At 33.8% G+C, this 21,687-nt stretch overlaps 1 protein-coding gene across 1 annotated transcript in view; it reads left to right on the top strand.

Annotated features, from left to right (window-relative positions):
* LOC140435901 (uncharacterized) overlaps positions 1-20,513 on the top strand; it is a 36,444-nt gene extending 15,931 nt beyond the window's left edge. Inside the window, exon 2 of the mRNA XM_072524614.1 lies at positions 20,067-20,513. Coding sequence (XP_072380715.1) covers positions 20,067-20,513 — 447 coding nt within the window. The remainder of the gene's footprint in view (positions 1-20,066) is intronic.
* The last annotated feature ends 1,174 nt before the right edge of the window (positions 20,514-21,687 follow it).

Below are 21,687 nucleotides of genomic sequence, written 5' to 3'. Positions count from 1 at the left end.
GCTTCGCGTTTACTTTTGACATTTAAATCTTGCCAAACTTTTCCAACCGTATGACCTTCGTTAATTTAGGTTTTATCCAAATAATATATTTTGCGTCCTGTGCTGCAAATTTTGCGTATTTCTTCTAAATATTTTTTTCTCCACAGAATAATTTCATTTTTTTCTAATAGCATACTTTTTCTATTGCGTTTTTCAGTGTTGGAATTTTACTCCGAAAATAAAATGAATGAATTTTTCAACGTATAATATTCCTTGTCTCGTCATCTAAAACAATGCTTTTCCTACCTCTAGTTTCACCTTTTTCTTGCTTTTTATTTTTCGTGTATGTATTTTTGTATGTATTTTTAAGTACACGATAAATACAGCTAACGGATACTTTTGTTAAACTGCTACCAATGCCGACTGCTTGGCTAACATTTAATGCCATTTTTTGCCGAGAATTCCTTCATAAACGTTTCGTATCATTACCTTCTCTTCGGACGTTAACATTTTCCGTCTCTTTTGCGGCTTTTCATTTTTGGAATCAACATCAGAATTTTGCTGTCTTCTCTTGGATCAACTCGGTTTTTCGTCCATTGTATTTCAATAATCACAGAATATAACTAAAAATTCTATATAAACCAAAACTTCAATAAAACTCAAATCAAATAATTACAGAATATAACTAAAAATTCACTATAAACCAAAACTCCAATAAAACTCAAACCAAATAATCACAGAATATAACTAAAAATTTATTATAAAACGACAAACTATAACACTCGTATTATCAATAACACGTTTTATCAATACTACAATACAGTATTGATAAAACAGTATTGACAACAATAAGTTTACAAACTTATCACATAAAATATACTCACAAACTGCAACACACGCACTACCCTCAGAAACGCCAATAGAAATGTACCATTGTTAATTTCTTGATCGGCACTTGTTCAGCCATAAAATAACAAAAACGAGTTTTACGACTATCTCTGGGTCGGAATTGTAAATCGGAGTTTCCTCGCTAATTCCAAAGTTGCCAAACGATTGAAAAATAATGTTTTAAAATATCGACTTTACTTTTACAAACTTAAATATGTAACGAAACGGAACATATAAATACAATTTATGTCATTACAATTTTGTGCTTTATTTTTACTATTAAAAAAATCATGTTTTTTGGTATTTTTATGACGGTAATAATTGCTGCGTGGAAGAATACAGGTTTGGTATGACCATAATTACTACTTGTGAACAAGAATTGGATACACTGTACGACAACTCCTGGTCAAGTCTTCTATAGAGAAGCACACATAAATATACTACTTTATATTTTCTTATGAGAAAACGCAAATTGCAATTGAGAAAACAGGTAGTTTTCGAGGACCGCTGTGTGCTGTGTAGCTAAACGATGAAATCACTCTTCGAAATTGAGGATTTATAGTATAAACACGAAAACGCGTCAAACGCGCGTGCTTCATGTGTGATGTGTGGGACACACATGTCCCCGACGGCCGTGTTGAAAAAAACATGTGTTATCGCCATGGGGGACAAATGGTGTCAGACAGAAAAAAAAATTTTTTGTTTAAAAAATATTAGTTTATAAATAAAATAAGTTATTCATATATTTAAAATAATAAAAACATTGCGGCACTTTAGGTGTTATATATCACTTATGTATCTCGTTCATCTAATTGTCATCTATTCATCTAATTTCATATTCATACATCACTTATATATCTTTATTCATCTGTTTTCCGCACATCGTAATCCTAAATTCTGCTTCGATCCATATGCACAAGCCTTAGCATGATATGATTAACTCAAAAGATTAGAATCGACACATAATATATGCGTTTTTAATTCTTCTTCTATATTTCTCATAACTCTTTATCCTGTTTTGATCCATATGCTTGTCCTCAAACCAGCTATGGTAACCTTCAAAAACCAGAATGGATAATATCTAAGCTTCTAAACTTTTATAACTTCTTTTTGTACATTTTTTCTTGTGACAGGAGCAGTCCGTTCCTGATTATGTTTGATTATAATTTTAAGTTTGTCTTATAATTTAGCTTTCGCTTATACTTTTTTTCTGATTTATATAATTCTTTCTTCTTAAAATTTATTTTCCAGTGTCTAACAGTTGCTTATTGCAATGTTCCACTCCATGCTTTTTATGTAAACACTAATCGTTATATTAATAAAAAAAAATCATTAAGATCTCATTTGTAGACAATATACTAATATTCAGGTCCACATAAAAATAATTTGACATAAAAATCAATGGTAATGTATAATAAACATTGATAATAATACAGTTATAAAAAATAATAAAATATTCAAAAATAAAACATACAATAATAAAAACAATTGTTACACAGTTTTTATAAAAATAAATGAAATTTCTACTACCATATTATATTCTGTGTCTTTCCACCAGTCTTTTTCTTCTAGTCCATCCGGGATTGTCCAATGTTCATTTTGAAGGGCTTTGAGCCTGGTAACGGGTACTATTCATACAAAATGACTAAAACTCTAATAAACATAATAAAATAGATGCAGGTTACACACGTTATCAAACCAAATAAAAATAATGTACATAAAAAAATTAACACAACAAAATTGAATAACCTATATATAATAAATTGAAAAATAGAAAACTTTTGAGCTGGATAAAAAACAATTTATTTTAAATATTTATTGAAGCATGGTATACAATCATAAATCTAAGATTATTTCACTATCAGAATCTGAGCTGCTTATATTACTAGTGTCTATTATGATTGATTGAATGTTAATGACAATCCTAAGTTTTTTTTTAGATACACTGTTTATTAATTTCATGAGTATGCCAACCTATTTTTACCAAATTTCTCTGTTATATTGTTTCTTTTCAGATATTTATAATAACATCAGAATGTTCATCTCTACCAATATGCTTATTGTAATATAACTTACAGTTTGCCAAATTAATTCAATAGCGTTGAATTCGCAGTGATAAAGAGGTAGTCTCAACACTTCATGGCTGTGTTCTCTTAGTAGCTTAATCAATCATATACACATTTTCTTTTCCATTCATTTTCGCAATTTTTAATAATTCAGGTTTTGTGAGTTTTGCTTCATACTTGATCTTGTTTGTTATCAACCAGGTAATAATTTCCATTCTAGTTGAAATAGTGGAAGGTTGCTTTTCTAAAAGAACACTATGGTATGGAGCATTATCCGTCAATTATTGGAATTAATTATTTACTGATCTATTTAGTAAAAATTTCATTGTTTATTTTCCCATGATAATCAGCTATTTTAGATTTTGAACAAAATAATGCTTGCTTGCTTTAATAACAGATTCTTGTGAAGAACCAGCGTAAACAATTCTAAAATGTTTGTTTACCATCATACCCTTCTGGTTTACGTACACTTTTAACATTTTTGTCTTGCCAAGAAATTGTTTTATTTCCCTTTGAATAAATTCACGTTTCGCAAAAAAAACTAGGTCTCTAGGATGCAGATTATTTATATTTTTCATATATTTACGAAGGACCTTGGTTCTTAAAGCAGCAATACTGGTGAGCTCAATTATTGCTTTTCGATTATTGTCCTTTTCGTATTTAAATCCCAATTCTTTTAACAAAATGCTAACAAATGTTTTGCCAATAAATACAACTTTTTTATTCCTTAATTACTTATACTTTGAAAAGTAACACGTTTCTCTAAAAAAAAAACACAGATAAGTACAGAATAAATCGCACTAATTCACGGTAAACAAATTAATATTTTGTTTTTATAAAACTATAAATTATTTCAAATTGAAATAATCATTTAGCATAAATTTTCTTAAACTACTTTCATCAATATTTTTTACAACATACATTTATAAAAAGTATTGATTAAAAAATACCTTCTGGTTTATATTTAATTCAGGTTGAAGAAATTTGTACTCACTTTGTTGGTACATATCATACTGTATTCCGCACTGTCATTTTTGATCCCTAAGATGGATCAGTTGTCTTGTTTTGCGGACGAGTTCTACTTTTTCCGTAGTGATATTTTTAATGCATCAGCGACTCCCTTAAATAAAGAATTTTTAAATGATTTTGTTAAACGAATATACATTTAAATATGTTACCTGCTGAAAAGTGGCCCCAGAGCCCCTCCATTCATTCCTAATTTGAAATACTCCAACACATTTACCACAAGCTTGAGAGGATAATGGTTTACCAGGCATACTCTAAAAATAAAAGCCTTAAAAATATTTCATATTACTCCGTGGAGGTGATTTTAGCCATATTGAAACAACTAAATGTCAATTTAGATTTAAAAATATATTATTTATAATTATATATAAAAATATGTATATTTAAAAACGAAAAGAAATTGAATATTTAAATCAAACAAAAATAATTTATAAACACACTACAAACTCTAAGGCTACAAACTCTGTCAAAACAAAATTTTTAATTATTGTCAATTTTCAGCAGATAAATCAATTACCGACCATCGATCTATGTCTGTCTTTGTTATAGTTTATTTTTATGAACGAGAGAGTAATTAGCATAATTTTAACTGGTACCTCCGACCACTCCATGGGCGTGCTCAAGATTAATTGAAAAATTACTTTGAATAATTGTAAAAAATAAATGAATTATTTCAGTGTTATAAAGTGTTATGTGTATGTAAACAAAAGTGACCTCTTTTATCACACACTATATTAGAACTGACTGGCCTACATTAAAAAGGGTTTTAAAAAATTCACATTTTTTTTAATTTTTAAAAATTACAAAAGAGAAAAAGAGTTTTTAAAACCGTCTAAGGTATGTTAAATAGATGAATAAAAATATTAATATAAAACTTACAGCTACTTGTTACAAATCCAAATCAGATTCAGAAGATGAACTTTCAGAACCAAGATTTATAATAACTGGCTCGATCATTTTATCAGTAATATTCTCCAGCTTCCACATTTTTTCCTCTTCTTTAATAGTGTGATTTACTGCCTTTTCCCAGTTTTCAGGTTTTACATTATTTACGGCCTTCAAAAACAACTGTTTAACATCATGAATTTTAAAAGTGGTATTTTTTCTTGAAACTTCACTCTTTATCTGTGCCCATACCAGTTCAATCGGGTTTAATTCACAATGATATGGTGGGGATCTAAGTACTGTCATTCCACGATTTTTGGCAATTTCATCAATTTCGTATTTTTTAAATTTTTCTTTATGAAGGGCACACAACGAATAAAGTTCCTTTCTTATAGATCCGGGATGGTACGTAATATTTTTTGAACTCAGCCAATTCTGCAAGTCTTTTTTTAACCACTTGGTTGTGGGCAGTCCTTCTATAAGTCTGGAGTGATAACTTGCATTATCCATTACTATTACACAGTTCTTAGGAAGAAGATCTATCATTTGTTCGAACCAAAGACATCAGCGTTCATGTCTTCATGGTAGTCACCGGTACGAGTTGATTCAAAAGTTAATATACCACCTTCAACAAAACCGTCTGAACTGCCAATGTGTACTATTATCAGCCTGCGTCCCTTTCCTAATGGTGGGTTTAAACCAGTAGATAAGTAATTTACAAAAGCGTGCCTTTGACTTGTAACAGTTTCATCCTGCCAAAATTTATTTGGTGTATGACCCTCGTTGATCCATGTTTCATCAAGATAAAATATTTTTCTTTTTTGGTTTCTCATTTCCTTTATGGTTCTTAGAAAATGTCTTCTCCATATGACAATATCGCTTCTTTCTAATAAAATAGACTTTCTGAGATTCTTTTTCCAGCGGAAGCCTATTTCTTTTAAAAGTTTCCATAACGTACTTCGACTCATTTCTGGGTAATCCTTATCATCTCGAACTGAGACAAGAACTTTATCCAATGTTGGAAATTCTTGTCTAAAGAAGAATTCATGCACTTTCCGTCGAAGTCCTTCTTTAAAATGATATTCTATTTGAAATTTTGGTTTCCCTGGAGCATTACGTGGCATTTGAATACTACCACATTTCTCTTCTTTAATAACTCTGTAAATCGTAGATTTCCCAACACCAAGTGTACTGCTAACTAACTCAACGGTCTCATCAACACTTTCACATAAACGTTTGTCTGTAAATGATTTAAAACAATTAAATATTAATGTTTTTTCATTAACTGTTAAAGGACCAATTTTTCGGCGTTTACACGGCACTTCCAAATTTTCCATAACACTAGTATACACAATAAACTGCACCTTGCAACTGAAGTACCTACTTTTAGTGAACTGTTAAGAATTTTGAATACGCCACTTGGACCTTCCTACAAAATGGAAAAACCCACTATCACATTTTCTGTGGAATAAGTTTAGAAGGTAATTATCTAGTCAATTACTGTCGTAGATTCCTGGAATTAAAGAATTAAATGTTTGATTGTTGAAACCCTTACTTCGTGGAATGCACTCATTTCAGATAAAATAAAACGTTTTATTTTATCTAAAGAATTAAACTTTATTTTGCAAATAGGTAGGTACTTATTAAACTTTTATTGGTTATATATAACCAATAAAATAAACATCTTACATTTCTTGCAAATTCATTAGTACCTGTTAACCTCCATCACTCCGACACTGGCAACCTTATTTAGGGATTAGTAACCCTCACAACTATTGTATTCTATTCTGCTCCAACCTTTATACCTGGTGGTCATAGTCAATTTAAAATTGTTTTCCTATATACTTCTGTAAACTTGTTGACAAATATCTGTTTTTCATTGAGTCACCCGTATCAACAGTTTAGGGATTTGCATACATAATTTATTGTTTTATTACTCTCTCATACATAAAAATACACTATAAAGGCATAGTATTGTGTATGGACAGGCGGCTAAGTTAATCGTTTTAGTTTCTGGGAGTAGAAAATACACACATCACAAAACCACACACCACACACAATACTATTAAATTTAAAAGCCTAACACGAACATCAAAGATTAGAATGTATAAAACGGTGATTAGACCGGTACTCATGTATGGGTGTGAAACGTGACCCTGACCAAAGAAACTGAAAGAAAACTTAGATGTTTTAAGAGGAAAATCCTCAGAAGAATCTTTGGCCCTTATCACGACATTAATAGCAACCAATACCGAATGAGAACAAATGCTGCAGTCAAGAAGGTGTATAGAGTGAGCGATATAGTCCAAGAGATTAAATCCCAACGTCTAAGATGGCCATGATAACCGCCAAGTTGCCAAGTTAATATGAGAGGAAGCCCCTCACAGCAGCCATAGGACGAAATCCCTTGGGACGTCCACGAATGCGATGGAGAGACAATATATGGTCAGATCTAAGAACAACTTTGGGTCAGTGGGGGCTACCCACTGACCCAACTATTATGGACAACTGTTCAAGATGAAAGCAAGTTGTGCAGTCAGCCAAAACTCACCCCGGGTTGTAGTGCTACGGGAAGAAGAAGAAGTAGAAAAGAGACGTAATATAAAAAAAAATTCGTGAATAATGTCATACTTGTGCAAATATCCAGTGGATAAACTGTATATTATTTTTAAGGTGTCCGAATAAAATAGTTCCCTTCCTTCCCCTCCACGAGGTCAGTGTTTGTACTTCATTTTTGAAACTTTACTGACGACTTTCCTGTAGTGAAAATTGAACCAATTGTTTTTTACATAAACTTTAAATATTCAAAATTAAAATGACGTAAATTATATGCCATAATTGTTATAACTAATCACACAATCTGTGAATTTTTAAATAAGTTTGGCTAATTTTGCCCGATTTAACTTTAATTGATTTAATTTTCTTTTGAATTCGTTAGTGTATAAAAATATACGCTTTCCGAATATGTAAAAATAATTATTTTGTAAGAAAAAAAAATATTTTATTTGCTTATAAGTAAAATATGAGCATATTTTTGTAAAATTGGTTTTTAATAATAAATTTATTTTTTATTTAATTTTTTAACTATTTTCAAAGAAGAAGACTTTCTCTTTCATTTGCTACCCAAAAAAATTATGCTAACTGCATTTTTTCTGAGTTATTTTCTCTGTTATTTCAAAAAACATCTTTTTGGGATTAACAAATAAAATACAATTTAAACAATTCAACAAATCTTTTTGAAATTTTCATAAATGTTAAGCATTACAAGATACAACTTTGAGGTAAATATCACGCCGTTTTAAAGCATTTCGCATACTTACACGAATTATCCTTAAATACCTTACGTTTTTTAGTGATAGAATAAACGTGCAGACGTGCATTTCCTCACACTAATTTATAAATAAAAATTACCAATAAATCCCATGCAGGAAATGGTTGGGATGTGTGTGTAGAAGTATTATACATCAAAATATCTTTTAGTACCCTAGTTTTTTAGTGTCACGGCAAAAACCTTATTACCCTTAACTACATGACCAAGATATTCTAATTTGCGCTCTTTGATTGCATCAATAATCTCGTATTCCTTCCGATTCTACTTAGGACTTTAACATTAGTGACACGATCTATGCATAAAATTCTTAAGATGCGTATGCAACACCACATCTCGAAGGCCTCGAGCTTTCTTAAAGAAGCTTCAGAAAGTGTCCAGGACTCTACTCCATATAATAACGTAGAAAATTCATAGCATCTGATAATAGAGATTTTGGTAAGTGGTAAATCGTGAATTCTAAAAACAGACTTCATCTTTACGAACGCTTATCTTGGGTTTTCTATGCGTTGTTTTATTTCCGTTTGAGTGGTCCCATTGGCTGTTTATGTTGGTACCAAGCTATATGTACCTAACTGTTTATCAGGTCCATTGGTTTTTGCTTAACCATAAGCCGTGTATTTAATATTTCACGCTTACTAATTACAATCGCAGTCGAATAGTACGGGTCTCGCGACGGCCAGCGTTGAGAGAGGTACAGACGAGAAGTAGCGAAAGCGAAAATCGTCCCGTGTATTATCGATACGCAGATGAATGGTAAATCAGAATATAACTAAACCGAGGGGTGTTATTTTTACCGACTCCTCTCGGAGGTTAGACCTCTGAGGAACCGTTAAAGAAAAAAATCGGGTTAAACACAGCGTCCGTTTAGGGATGACACTTTGAACGTTGAATAATTGCATTTAACGTTGGCAGAAACGGCCCCGGTGCCTGTGTTTAGAGAACAGCAAGAGAAACCCTGCCTTAATAGGGTAGTGAACAACCGTGTAAGGGCCTGGGAGACACCCAGAATCCAATCGACAGCGGTCGATTTTTAAAGAGTCTTTTAAATAGTAAATCCAAAATTTCCGTCGATTGCAACATGCAATCACCAAGCGCTTCCGCTTACGAGGTCGAAAGCCTTCCTCCCCTTTCCCCTGATCCATCAACGGATTCAGAGCTAGTGTCCTTAGATGATACGGCTTTTGACTCCGCCCCCTGCAGTCCAGCGCCCACATCTGAATCGGAGGCAGATGCGGACGAACAACAATACCCTAACGTCACGGAATCTTTCGTAAAGCGTCAACAACACAATAAAACCGAACCGCTAATGGTAATTTATTCCGGATTACAGGCCTCTCAGGCAATAGAAACCAATTTTAACACAAGTATAAATGAAAAACAGACCCCTCAGGTACTAGAAAATAACTATAACATTAAAATAAATTCCCTTCAGGATAACGAAATATTTCTAACTCCGATTGTAAACACTTTGACTAACTTAAAAGAAAATTCAACGTACGAAGCAATTATAAATGCCCCTCAGGCACTTAATTTTGTAGAGAAAATTAACCATAATGACAATCTAGGAACTGCTCAGGACGCCGTACATGAGTTTGTTACAAATAAGCAAAGAAACAAAAGGCAGCACGCTATAAGAGATATCTACTCCGAGGAAGGAAAAACCAAAAAATCGAAAGAAATGGAAGATAATGCAATGGCACAGTCGATTAAAACGCTAACAAAAGAAATAGAACAACTAAGAAAAGAAATACAATATCTCCACACATCCTACGGAGACCAAATACGGGGATTAAGTGGTCAGATAAATCAGTTACAAAAAACCATTGACTTCAAAGACAAACAAAATAGCGAATTAACAACGCAAATACTAAAAATATCTAGCGACATAAACTCCAAACACGATAAAAAACAGCCAAGCCAAAAGCAAACAGCCACCCGTAGTGAGGAGCCTGAAGACCAGGGAAAAGACTCTGAAATAGAGACAATAATGGACATAGAGAAAAAAACCAACCAAGCTCAGATTGGAAAATACAACAAAACAGAAAATCAAAAAAGGCGAAAAAAGCCGATAAACCTGTCGAAAAGACAGACGAAACCGTAAAAACAAAAACAGTGAAGAACAACAGCACTAAAAAAGTAGAAAAAACTGACAAAGTCACTCCAAAAAACAACTGCGAACAAGCAGAAATAACAAAAGAAAATAAGTCAACTGAAACAGGGACAAAACCAAAACCAAAGCCCAAAAAAATCGAAAAGCCGGAAACTGTTTCTGAAACAGAAATAGTACAAGAGGCTGAAATAACAAAAAAAGCAGAGCCTAAACCTCCAGCTATAATCCTTAAGTCTGTGGATTACAGCCAGCAAATCTTGAAAGTAGCAGCAAACAGAGGTATCGGTTCCTCAAACAAATTTGCGAAATCAGAAAGAAGCATTATTATGCAAACGAAGGATAGAGTAAACTACCTGAAAATGGTCAAAATTCTGGAAGAATTTGACGAAGAACTAAAAAGAAAAGAAAATAAAAATATAGAATACATCGCGTATCCTATAGACCTGGAAAGGACAAAAAGGGTAGTGCTCAGAGGTTTAGGAGCCAAAACTGACGTCGAAACCATCCACCAAGCATTGGAGGATCAAGACATAGACGTCATAAGAGTGACTAGCATGATCTCGAAAACAGACAAAAAGCCAATGCCGATGTTCTACGTCACGATCAAAGAATCAGATGACCAGAAAATAAAGAACATAAAAACCTATGTTACATGAAAGTGTACATAGAAGACGAGTATAAAAACAAAAAAGAGAGTGCTACAACTGCCAGGGTTTCTTCCATGGTTCGAAGGCTTGTCACTGCGGTTCGAAATGTGTAAAATGTGGAGAAAACCACAAGTCAGGAGACTGCGAAAAGGATAGAAACACTCCCCCAAAGTGCGCTAATTGCAACGAGGCTCACACGGCAAACTACAGAGGGTGCAAAAAGTACCTAAAAGAAAGCCAACACAACAACAACAGGCAACAAATAGGAATACACAAAGTATTCCCACAAAACAAAACGTAAGTTACGCCCAAATGGCCAAAAAGAACAATAATGTGGAACTGGAGGCAAATATAAACACAAACGTGCTGAATGAAAAACTAATTGCTACCTTCCAGGAGCAAATAAACCACGTCTCAACAATGTTTGAGAAATTAACAACCGTTATGAGCGCCTTGAGCAGTTTCGGGACAAACCAATAATGCCAGTACAATTGGACGATCTACAAATAGGATCATGGAATTCTGGCGGATTGAGACAAAAAATTAACGATCTGGATGAGTTTACCAATAGGCTCAATCTAGACGTTGTAGCCTTACAAGAGACTCATCTTACGGAAAGGGTGAAAACCAAATTTCCGGGTTACAGCGTCTACAGGAATGACCATAGATCACGTTCTGGAGGCACGGCCATTATGGTGAAAAAAGGAATAGAACACCAATCAATTCCTACACCAGGTGGTCTGGTCACTATGGAAGCCACCATAGTTCGGATCATTACGGCCAACGACACGCTGAAGATTGTCTCAGCTTATGTCCGACCGAATGAGCCGATCCAGGGCGAGGATCTGGATTCTTGATACAGAAGAACCAACCGTCATAATTGGTGACCTAAATGCGAGATCGCCCAATTGGTTTGACAGAACTAGTAATAGAAACGGGAGATTCTTGTGTGAATATCTGGAAAACCAAATAAATACAGTTGTCACAGGTCCTATGGAGCCCACATGCTTCCATGGAGGGGACAGACTACCTACTTATTTGGACATTGCAATTCTTCACAACGTGGGACAACAACACGATATAATCTCACTCAATGAAGGAGACTCTAACCACAACCTAATCGTGCTAACTCTAGGCGCCGTAGAAACAAACTACGTGCAGCCATACAAGAAAAAGAGGACAAGCTGGCCCAACTTCAAACGTATCGTCTCTGAAACAATAGGAATAGTTCCTGACATCAACAACAAACGGGAACTAGAAGAGTATGTGTTGAAATTCGAAAGAACCATACAAAATGCGCTGGAAACCAGCACAAAAGAAGAAACCTCAACAACACCCAGAGGAAGATTCAGAGACATCAGCAACGAATTAAAAACTCTCATAAGAGAGAAAAACAGACAGCGAAGAAGGACAAACAGGACTAGGAACATAGAAGAAAAAAGAATTGCCAATGAACTAAATAGGGAGGTTAAAAAACAGCTGGAAATTCACAGAAATAACAGCTGGGACGACTTCATCCAACAGCTAGACCCTAATAAATCAGGTTTCTGGAAGCTTTCTAAAGTCTTGCGAAAGGATAAAAAGCCAATACCCACTTTACATGGGGAAAACGGCCTAGTTTATTCTGAACAAGACAAAGCGGAGGTCATAAAAGATTCACTAGAAAGAGGATGCAGAAACAACTACCATCCCGATGAAGATCCAGCGCCAATGACCAACGCTAAGAAGGCTCCAGGCCCAGATAACATCACAAACAGGGCCTTAAAAAATCTGCCAGTGAAAGCAATCGTTCATCTAACGAACATAATCAATCATATCATAAGATTAAGACACTTTCCTGACAGGTGGAAGGAGGCCCATGTTATAATGATAGAGAAACCGGGTAAAGACGGAACTTTTCCACAGAACTACCGACCCATTAGCCTACTATCATCAGTAAGCAAAATTGCTGAGCGAGTCATCTTGGCAAGATTAAGAGAAGAATCTGAGGCAATGGATGCAATCCCTTGCGAACTGCAAATACTAAGATTGACAGAGTACATCACTAAGGGGTATAATGAAAGAAAATATACAGCAACCGCCTTCTTAGATGTCAGTAAAGCCTTTGACAGAGTATGGCACGACGGATTGCTGTATAAAATGAACGAAATGGGGTACAGTGAAGCGATGACATGTCTCCTCTCCTCGTACCTAGCCAACAGAAGATTCAGAGTTCGAATAGGGCCCACCCTATTCGAAGTCGGAATCATGGAGGCTGGAGTGCCACAGGGAGCCGTGCTGTCGCCTTACCTGTACACCATATACACTTCAGATACCCCTGGTGGTGATCAACATACTATGCTCAGCCTTTACGCCGATGACACTGCTATAGCTGCTAGCAGCAGAAATCCTGATCTGGCCACTAGATACTTGCAAACGGCACTAGACCATTTGCAATCTTGGTGTGTTACGTGGAAAATTGCAGTCAACCCGGATAAAACTCAGGCAGTCATGTACAAAAGACGGCACGGAATCCCCAACAGGGAACTATCTATCTTCGATACTCCGGTCGAATGGCAAGACGACGCTAAATATCTCGGAGTAACGCTAGATAAACGTCTCACCTTTACTAAACACATAAACAGAAAAGGCAAAAATCCTTAAAAGTCAACTCTCCTAGCTTATAGGGAGGAAAAGTAATCTGAGGTTCAAAACGAAAATAAGAATGGCAAATGCCATCATTCTGCCAACCCTCACATATGCCTCAGCAGCGTGGGGGCATGCATGTGAAACAAACAGAAAGAAAATCCAAACTGTACAGAACTACATGATCAGAGAGGCTCTTAAAATTCCTAAATATGTGCCACTAAGGTACGTATATAGGGATTCGCAGCAAAAGAGCGTCCTGAACATGATGGTCGAACATGCATATGAGCTTTTTGAAAACCTCAGAAACCATCCGAACCGTTCGCTAAGAGAGTTGACAAACTACGATCCTAATATAAGGACAGTACATAGACGGCCAAAACAACAGCTGGCTGGATACAGGGGAAACCCTAATTGAACGTAAAGAAAAATATTCACATGAGAAGCCCTAATTTATGGCTTAGCAGATTTTACAACAAACAAAAAAGAGCTTAGCTCATCAAAAAAAAACCCCTAACTCCCAACCCAATCCCCCAAATTTTTCTTTTTTGTTTTTTTTTTATTATTTCAGTTATATTTATTTCACTAACCAGTTAAAAACAAAACCAAAAAACCCAAACACATATACACGGGATGTGTGAGAGCATTATACACTTGGGAATGCACATTCCACCCACCCATTAAAACCCCTACCCCTATTATTATTTCACCCAAAAACCCACTAACAAAAATCTGTATAGGCCAATAAAGTAAAATCAATATACAGGACAAAATCCTAATAAGTAAAGCCACAAGGCTGTGGCCCCTCAGGCACGTCCCTAAGGAAAAAGACCCTTCAGGAATAGCCCTTCAGGACTAAGTTGCCACAGTCAACTCGCGAAAACTGAGCATCGAGGTCGTGTGCGACAAGCACGGGCTCGATGGCCAGGCCTATCGATCGCCCAGTCGGCAAGGAGACCAAAACTTGTTTTGCCAAATTGACGACTGTGTGACCGAGCACACAACAACCGAACAGGGGGCCGACAGTTTGCTGTCGACCCCCTGATCGGACACACATTTTTTAGGGTCACAGAGCCCAAAGTAAAGCCATAGTAAACTCAGTAAAGTAAATAGGGAGAAAAGCTACACTAAGCTACCCCTACAGATAGGTGGCCTAACCACAAGTCATGGAAAACGGAGGGTGTTTCTTTTCCCAAATCGCCCGACGTAACAGTTCAAGCCTCCTCTGCGTATGTCAGACGTAAAGGAGGGGTGGTGGAAAAACCTGGGGGTCAGATAGGTACCGAGCCAAAATGACTTGCTCTTTTGGAACGAGACCGGTCTGATCTTCGGACATGGGGGTCCCACTGTCTAGCAGTGGTACACTCATGTTCCATAGGGGTTGGGATGAACTCATGTGTGTGTGTGTGCTAATTACAATTTACTTTGTTTTTTTCGTATTGAGATCAAGTCCATGTTCTCTTTTTATATCTGATATAAGCGACATTTCTTTGCAAACCGTCTAACCTATCTGAAAAAACTACTGCGTTGTCGGCATATCTAATGTTGTTTAGATACATTACGTTGACTAATCGCCTTCCTGTAGTTCTTTCAGTGCTTGTGGTATTAAGATATGTTCAGAGTACATGTTAATTAACACCGGGGACAGAATGCACGCATGTTTCACTCTTATAGCTCCATGGAGATTATCTTTGTTAACTGATCGTCCACTTTAATGTTCGTAGTTTGATTGTAATATAAATTATATATGATTCTCAAGTGCCTATCATCTAAGTCCACTTCTTTTAAAATAGTTATGGGCTTATCATGTTTTTCTCTATCAAATTTTTTTTTCAGTCCATAAAACAAATACATACGTCACTGTTGATACCTTTTCACCTTTGTATAAGCACTTGTACTGCGAATAGAGCCTCTCGTGTACATAAGGCATCGCAGAATCCAAATTGTATCTATGACACTTGTTCTTCGCATTTTTTATATGTATATTCTACTGTGTATCCTGTTAAAAACGTTTTAAGTAGGTGGTTCATTGGGCTTATTGTTTTCTAGTCTTCGTATATTCTTGCATTTAATTTTTTTCTTATATTTACGAAGGTTGACTTTTGGGGGATTTTTTCAGTACCTAACATATATTTTGTCAAATATAGTTGTTATTCATTTTATTCCATGTTCATCTATAAGTTTTAGGAATTTTGCACTAAACTTGTCAGGCACTACAGCTTTACTATGTTTAGTTTTTTAATTGCGTGTCTTTAATGGTGTTTTGTCTTTCATCTGAAAAAGTTACTTTTCATATTTTTTGTGGAATCTAGTTTCTCTTACACGCTTAATAGTGGTTTGCCTTGGTTTTCTGCCAAACATCCAACTTATATTAATATTCTAGGCTTATATAAGCCTGAATTGTCGTGCGATAGTAAGAAAACCTGTCACAGCTAATTTCCGGGTATCTAATATCAGAATACTTTGAAACAAACATATGGTAACACAATAGATAGGAACAAAGCATAGAATACATATTTATATATAAACTGGTTCTAGAATTTGATCCGAATCGTACAATATAGTTGACAGTAAATAAAATTCGTACTGGATATGGTATATATGCTGATATCTTAGCAAACTGGAGAAAAGATTAAATCTTCAGATTTTACTGCGACCGTGGAACTCAAACCATACAACACATTTTTTTCCATGAAGGCCGTCTGATATAAACCTATGGCACTGCATGTCTTTGGAATCACCTGATAGTCTTCAAAAAGTGTTTACTGCCTGCGATTTAATGACTCGCAGTCATGCAAAATATGGCCTGCTATCTTTTAGATGTGATGCTACAGAGGCTACAACTTAATTATCTATAAAACAGGCCCATTATACGCAGGGGCCCGTTGACTGGAGCATGTTTAATAAGGAAGTCTTTTATGACTTAAAGCTGATTTTTGCTTGCTTTTCACATTACTTCAGCCGTCACGTCTGCCTGCCTATACGTCTATCCAATATGCATTCTGTCATGTTTTTGTCCGGATATATTTTCCCACTGAAAGTAATGTTACCTTCGATCCAGTTTTTTTCCGGTCACGTACGATAATTTTTCGTATTTTTTCATGGCCAGCTCTTGCCATAAGTATTTTGTAGCTGCTTCTATTCTGCAAAGTTTATCAGCGCTTTCGTCGATGACATAGAACCAACACCAATCTGACACTATTATGTTTCGCCAGTATGTCAAGTTTCTCTTGGCATTTCAAAAATTAGCCTAGACTCACCTTGGTGCATAAAAGCCTACCATGGCGCCATGATTCTTGCTTGTTTTCCGCAGTACTACAACCTTATTAGCATATGTTTGTCCAATATACATTTTTCCGTGGATTTGACCGGGTATGTTTTCTTACTGTGAGTTGTGTTGCCTTCGGATCCAGTCTTTTTTCGTTTTGGACTAAATAATTTAGTAGCTGATGCTATTCTGGTTATTGAATCAGATCTTTCGTTGTCGTGTATTATCCGGAGACCTGTAACCTATACCAGTACGAGTCTGTTATGCTCCGCCAGTCTGTCGACTTTCTGGTAGTATTACACACTAGCTAGAGTCCACCTTAGGGCTTATAATAGCCCCGTGGTTTCTTGGCTATATATGCCTATATCGATCCGCATCAAATCGAAAGTCCTTGTGTTAATTTCTCATGCACAGTGCAATATTGCAGAAATCTCTGCCTAAAAACAAAAGTATATTCTCCTAGTGGAATAGAAATATTTAAATTTTCACTAATATTTAATATTCCTGCACCCTGACAATTCCGAAGTTTTAGACCCATCTGTGTATCAGGTAGAACCCTTCGGTTTGGATAGAGTTTAGTCTGCCCTATCTCGCTCGTAGGTAAATGTCCACTGGGAAAGGTACTTTAGAAGTATATCTGAGAAATCATCATCTATTTGACATCCCTGACTTTATTTATGATGTTAATAGGTCCTTATCTAGTCAATATGTTATTCAGGTTTTCTCACAGCTTATAACATCCCATTGTCATCTCACCCTTTATAACTATGTGTAAATGGCCCTGTGATTCCTATACAAGCAAGTTTTCGCACCGTGCCTAACTTGAGGATGTCACTTTTTGTTCCAACTTTGTCACCATATCACTGACGGTGGTATATATATATATATATATATATATATATATATATATATATATATATATATATATATATATATATATATATATATTGTTATGATTCATTTTATCAGCCAAAGATAAAATTAAAATTACTAAATAAATTTTCAAGATATCCTGGAGAGTTTTTATGCTATGTAAAAATTAAAAATAATATTGGTTTGCTCGTAATATATTTCAAATTATAAAATATAATAATTCAAAATATTTCAACTGATAAACTATAAACAATATTTCAAAGAAATAAAAGTCCATTATCTTTGGATTACCTGTAGTAAACAAAATTTAAGATATGCATAAATTATTTTCTTTGTAAAATATATTCGAGTGTCGTGAGGAAGTTTAAGTGAAGTGAACAATACGACCGGGTTTTCCAAATGGACTTGTACAGTGAATAAGACAATAGAATCGAAATATTTAAAATGTATAATTCTCCGTTAGTTTTTAAGAATTTGTAGAAACGATTAGCATGTTAATAGTTTTTAGGAAAGTTATAATTGTAGTTAAGGTTGTTCTTTGTTATCTAAATGGGGATAAATATGACGAACTTTGATCGGCAAAGAGTGAAAAAAAGTGGGCGAGATGGAGGAATGAGAGTTTAGCTAGATTTTAGAGGGGAAAAAGATCATCAGTTGTTTTCCAAGGGTGCAAGGTGAACAGTCGTAGTTCTTTGGCGGTTCCCAAATGATAGTAAGCATTAGAAGTGAATGTTTGTGAGTTTTCGTGGACTAAGTGTATCCTGACGGAAGCTGATCCAGTAAAATATTGTAAGTCATACTTTTCTACTTATATATTCCAAGAGTCACTGTTCAGGCCTTAACGAGAGATTCAGTTTATCGAGAGGAAAAGAAGTTTATCTTTTGAACGATACGTGCATCTGAAGGAGATCATTGAAGACGAGAGGCTCGCAATAATTTTTTGTTGTAAGATTGCTGATTACCTAGGGAACTGCTAAGAATAGATAGTGTATTACAAGGAACAAGGATTTGGACAACTCATCATCAGAGAGATAGTTTTTTTTTATTCGTCAGTTTTTCCTTTATCAACAAAGTTTTTTTTTAATTGCTTCAGAAAAGATAGAAATATTTATCAGGAGATATAGAACAACAATTTTGATTTGAAATTTTAATTTATGTAGTATATAACATTAATTTTTGAAGGTTCACGTATGTAGAACAAAATTTTGATAATCATTGTATGAGATATTTTTTGTTTAAGATATTTGAGTGTGAATTTTATTTCAATATATAATTTTGTATCATATATGTTTATTATTCCGGTATTCCTCAGACATTACCTATCATATGTAAAGCATAGATATTGAAGCACGAATATAACCCTGAGATAAGAGAATTAAATAGTGTGATAAAATCATAATTGCATCATTTAAATAAGCTTAATTAGTTAATTAAATAGCTAATTAATTGCTTGGCGCATCTCTGACTTTTAATATCACATTAATATATATATATATATATATATATATATATATATATATTAGAAATTATTATTTCGACCAAAAAATAATTTATAAATACGTTCAAATTATCGGGTAAAGTTAAAATTTTTAAAAATTATAAAAAGATTTTTATTACAGACCACTATATATATATATATATATATATATATATATATATATATATATATATATATATATATATATATATACGTAATTATATACATGGTTGTGCAACAAAAACGAAACAGAGGCATTTTTGGAGAGCTAAACTTTCCAATTTTATATCTGCCTTTCTCATGGCTTCCAGGAAAATCAAAATGTCAAATAAAATATTTTTAATTAAAAATGGGAGATTATTTCCATCAAATACAGTAGTTAATCCATTTATATTATTTTGATTAAATTTACTGTCTCTTTCGAAATATTTTTTTTTCTTGTTAAATTTGACATTTTCTTTTGTGCACTTTTTTTCAGCCAGCTATTTTCACTTAGTTAAATTAATTATTAATACACAGACACGTGTCCTTACTAATATAGGAACAATAGGAACAATACGTGTTGTGAAATTTTTCGGTAACGTTATAAGCAATAGTGGGTTTAATACAGTACCTGTAAAAGTTTCGACTGAGCTAAATTTTTTCCCGCTTTTCTTCTGTCTTAACATTTTTTAATTTTTCAATTGAAGATTGGCACCACTTCTGTACTCTTATTATTTATCTTTTTATTTTATACCTTTAACACTGTGAAATGTTTTTTTTTTATATTACCTTCTGAACCTTATTAATTTTTTAAATTAATTTAATAAATATAAAGACAAAAACAACTAAAGAAAAATATTGATTAAATTTTTACTTGATGCTTTTTATTTTTATTTAAATCCATTTCAGGCAATGGACGGTCCACCCACAGATCATGTTACAGAGCTGAACAATACGAGTACGTCTAAAAACCAACCACTACCACCGCACATTATACGAAAAATAATGAAACTGAAACTTAAACTTGACAAAGGAACAAATCACAAACAAGTCAATGAGAACGAAAATGTCGTTAGCGTTGTCACAAAATCCCATGAAACTAGCATCCAGAAACCAGTTTTGAAACCAAACCATTCAGATTCAAGTTTGATGACAATGTTCTTGTTGGAAGAAGATGACGAAAAGAACACGGTTTTACTAGACAAAGCAAGACCATCAACTGCTCTTGATAACATAAAAAAATCTAAAAATGTTAATATTACAAAGATACCTTTAAAGGGAATGGCTGAATATGGCAGAAGTTCACAAAAAACTAAAAAAGCTGAAGCGTTGATACCAGAATTATCCAAAGGATAAGAAATTGGAAGAAAATCTATGCCTAAAAATATAAAAATCTTAGACACTGCTATGAATAAAAAACATATTCAGTTCGAAGAAAAACGTAATAAAACGAATATAAATAAGATAAAAGAGATCACTTTAAATCCAATTGATAAAATAGGATTATCTAAAACCCTTGCAGGATCCTGTTTATCTAAAGACGATAACAATCAACTTAACAAAGAGAACGCAAAAGATGTAAGTAAAAATAGTAAGTCCGAAAATATAAAATCGGATACTGCTATCAATATCAAAAGGATTCACTGCGAAGAAAATTGTAGTCCTGAAAAGAATAAAGAAAATGTGAAAAATATTATTAAAGATTCATTTAACAAACGACATTCCCCAAAAACACCTACAGAAAAAACCTTATCCAGTGATGGTAAGGATCAATCCAAAATAGAGAATATAAGATATGTGAATAAAACAAATAATAACGTAACAGTTAAGTCTAAAATTAAAAGAAGATTAGACTTTATTAAGTCTACACAAGGAAGTGACACAAGAATCCATTGCCAACAACATATTAATGATAAAATGAAGCAAGACAATGTCTTAGAGATTGTTAGAGATCCAGATGATAGAAATAAATTATTCAAAACACAAACAAAAAAAACTCCTACCAATGATACTAAAGATCAATCTAAAGCTGAAAATAGTAGTTTAACTAAAAAAAGTTTCAACACAAGAGAAATATGTAATATTAGTGAACATGTAGCAAAAAATAGATCTGGTTTAAAAAAGTCTAATGTTTTGTTAAAAATAAAGAATAATAAATTAAATAAAATGAGTCATAGGGTAGAATTACAAAAAAATAAAGCAGTTGTTAAAAGTAAAAGTAGAAGTTTGGTAGCCGTAGTTATAAATAAGGAAAATACAACCAACAAGACTAAATTTGTTAGTAAAGAACCATAAAATAAATCTAAAAATGAAAGAAATAACAGTGGGGTAAATAATATTCATAAAATGGATACAACTCAAGTTACACAAAACTCTACATTTAATCATTTTAAAGAAGCTGAAAAAAATAGTAAAACTATAACAGAAATTAAAAAAACTAATCGTCTAATAAAAAATATTAGATCTGGGGTACATCTGAACGAAGAAATTAAAACTGACAAGAAGTTCAACAATAAAAATACTGTCAAAG

The sequence above is a fragment of the Diabrotica undecimpunctata genome, chromosome 3 (genome assembly GCF_040954645.1).
Source record: "Diabrotica undecimpunctata isolate CICGRU chromosome 3, icDiaUnde3, whole genome shotgun sequence".
In the NCBI taxonomy this organism is placed as follows: Eukaryota; Metazoa; Arthropoda; class Insecta; order Coleoptera; family Chrysomelidae; genus Diabrotica; species Diabrotica undecimpunctata.
The sequence above is the reverse complement of the archived record's forward strand: the minus strand, read 5'-3'. Positions and strand labels throughout refer to the sequence as shown.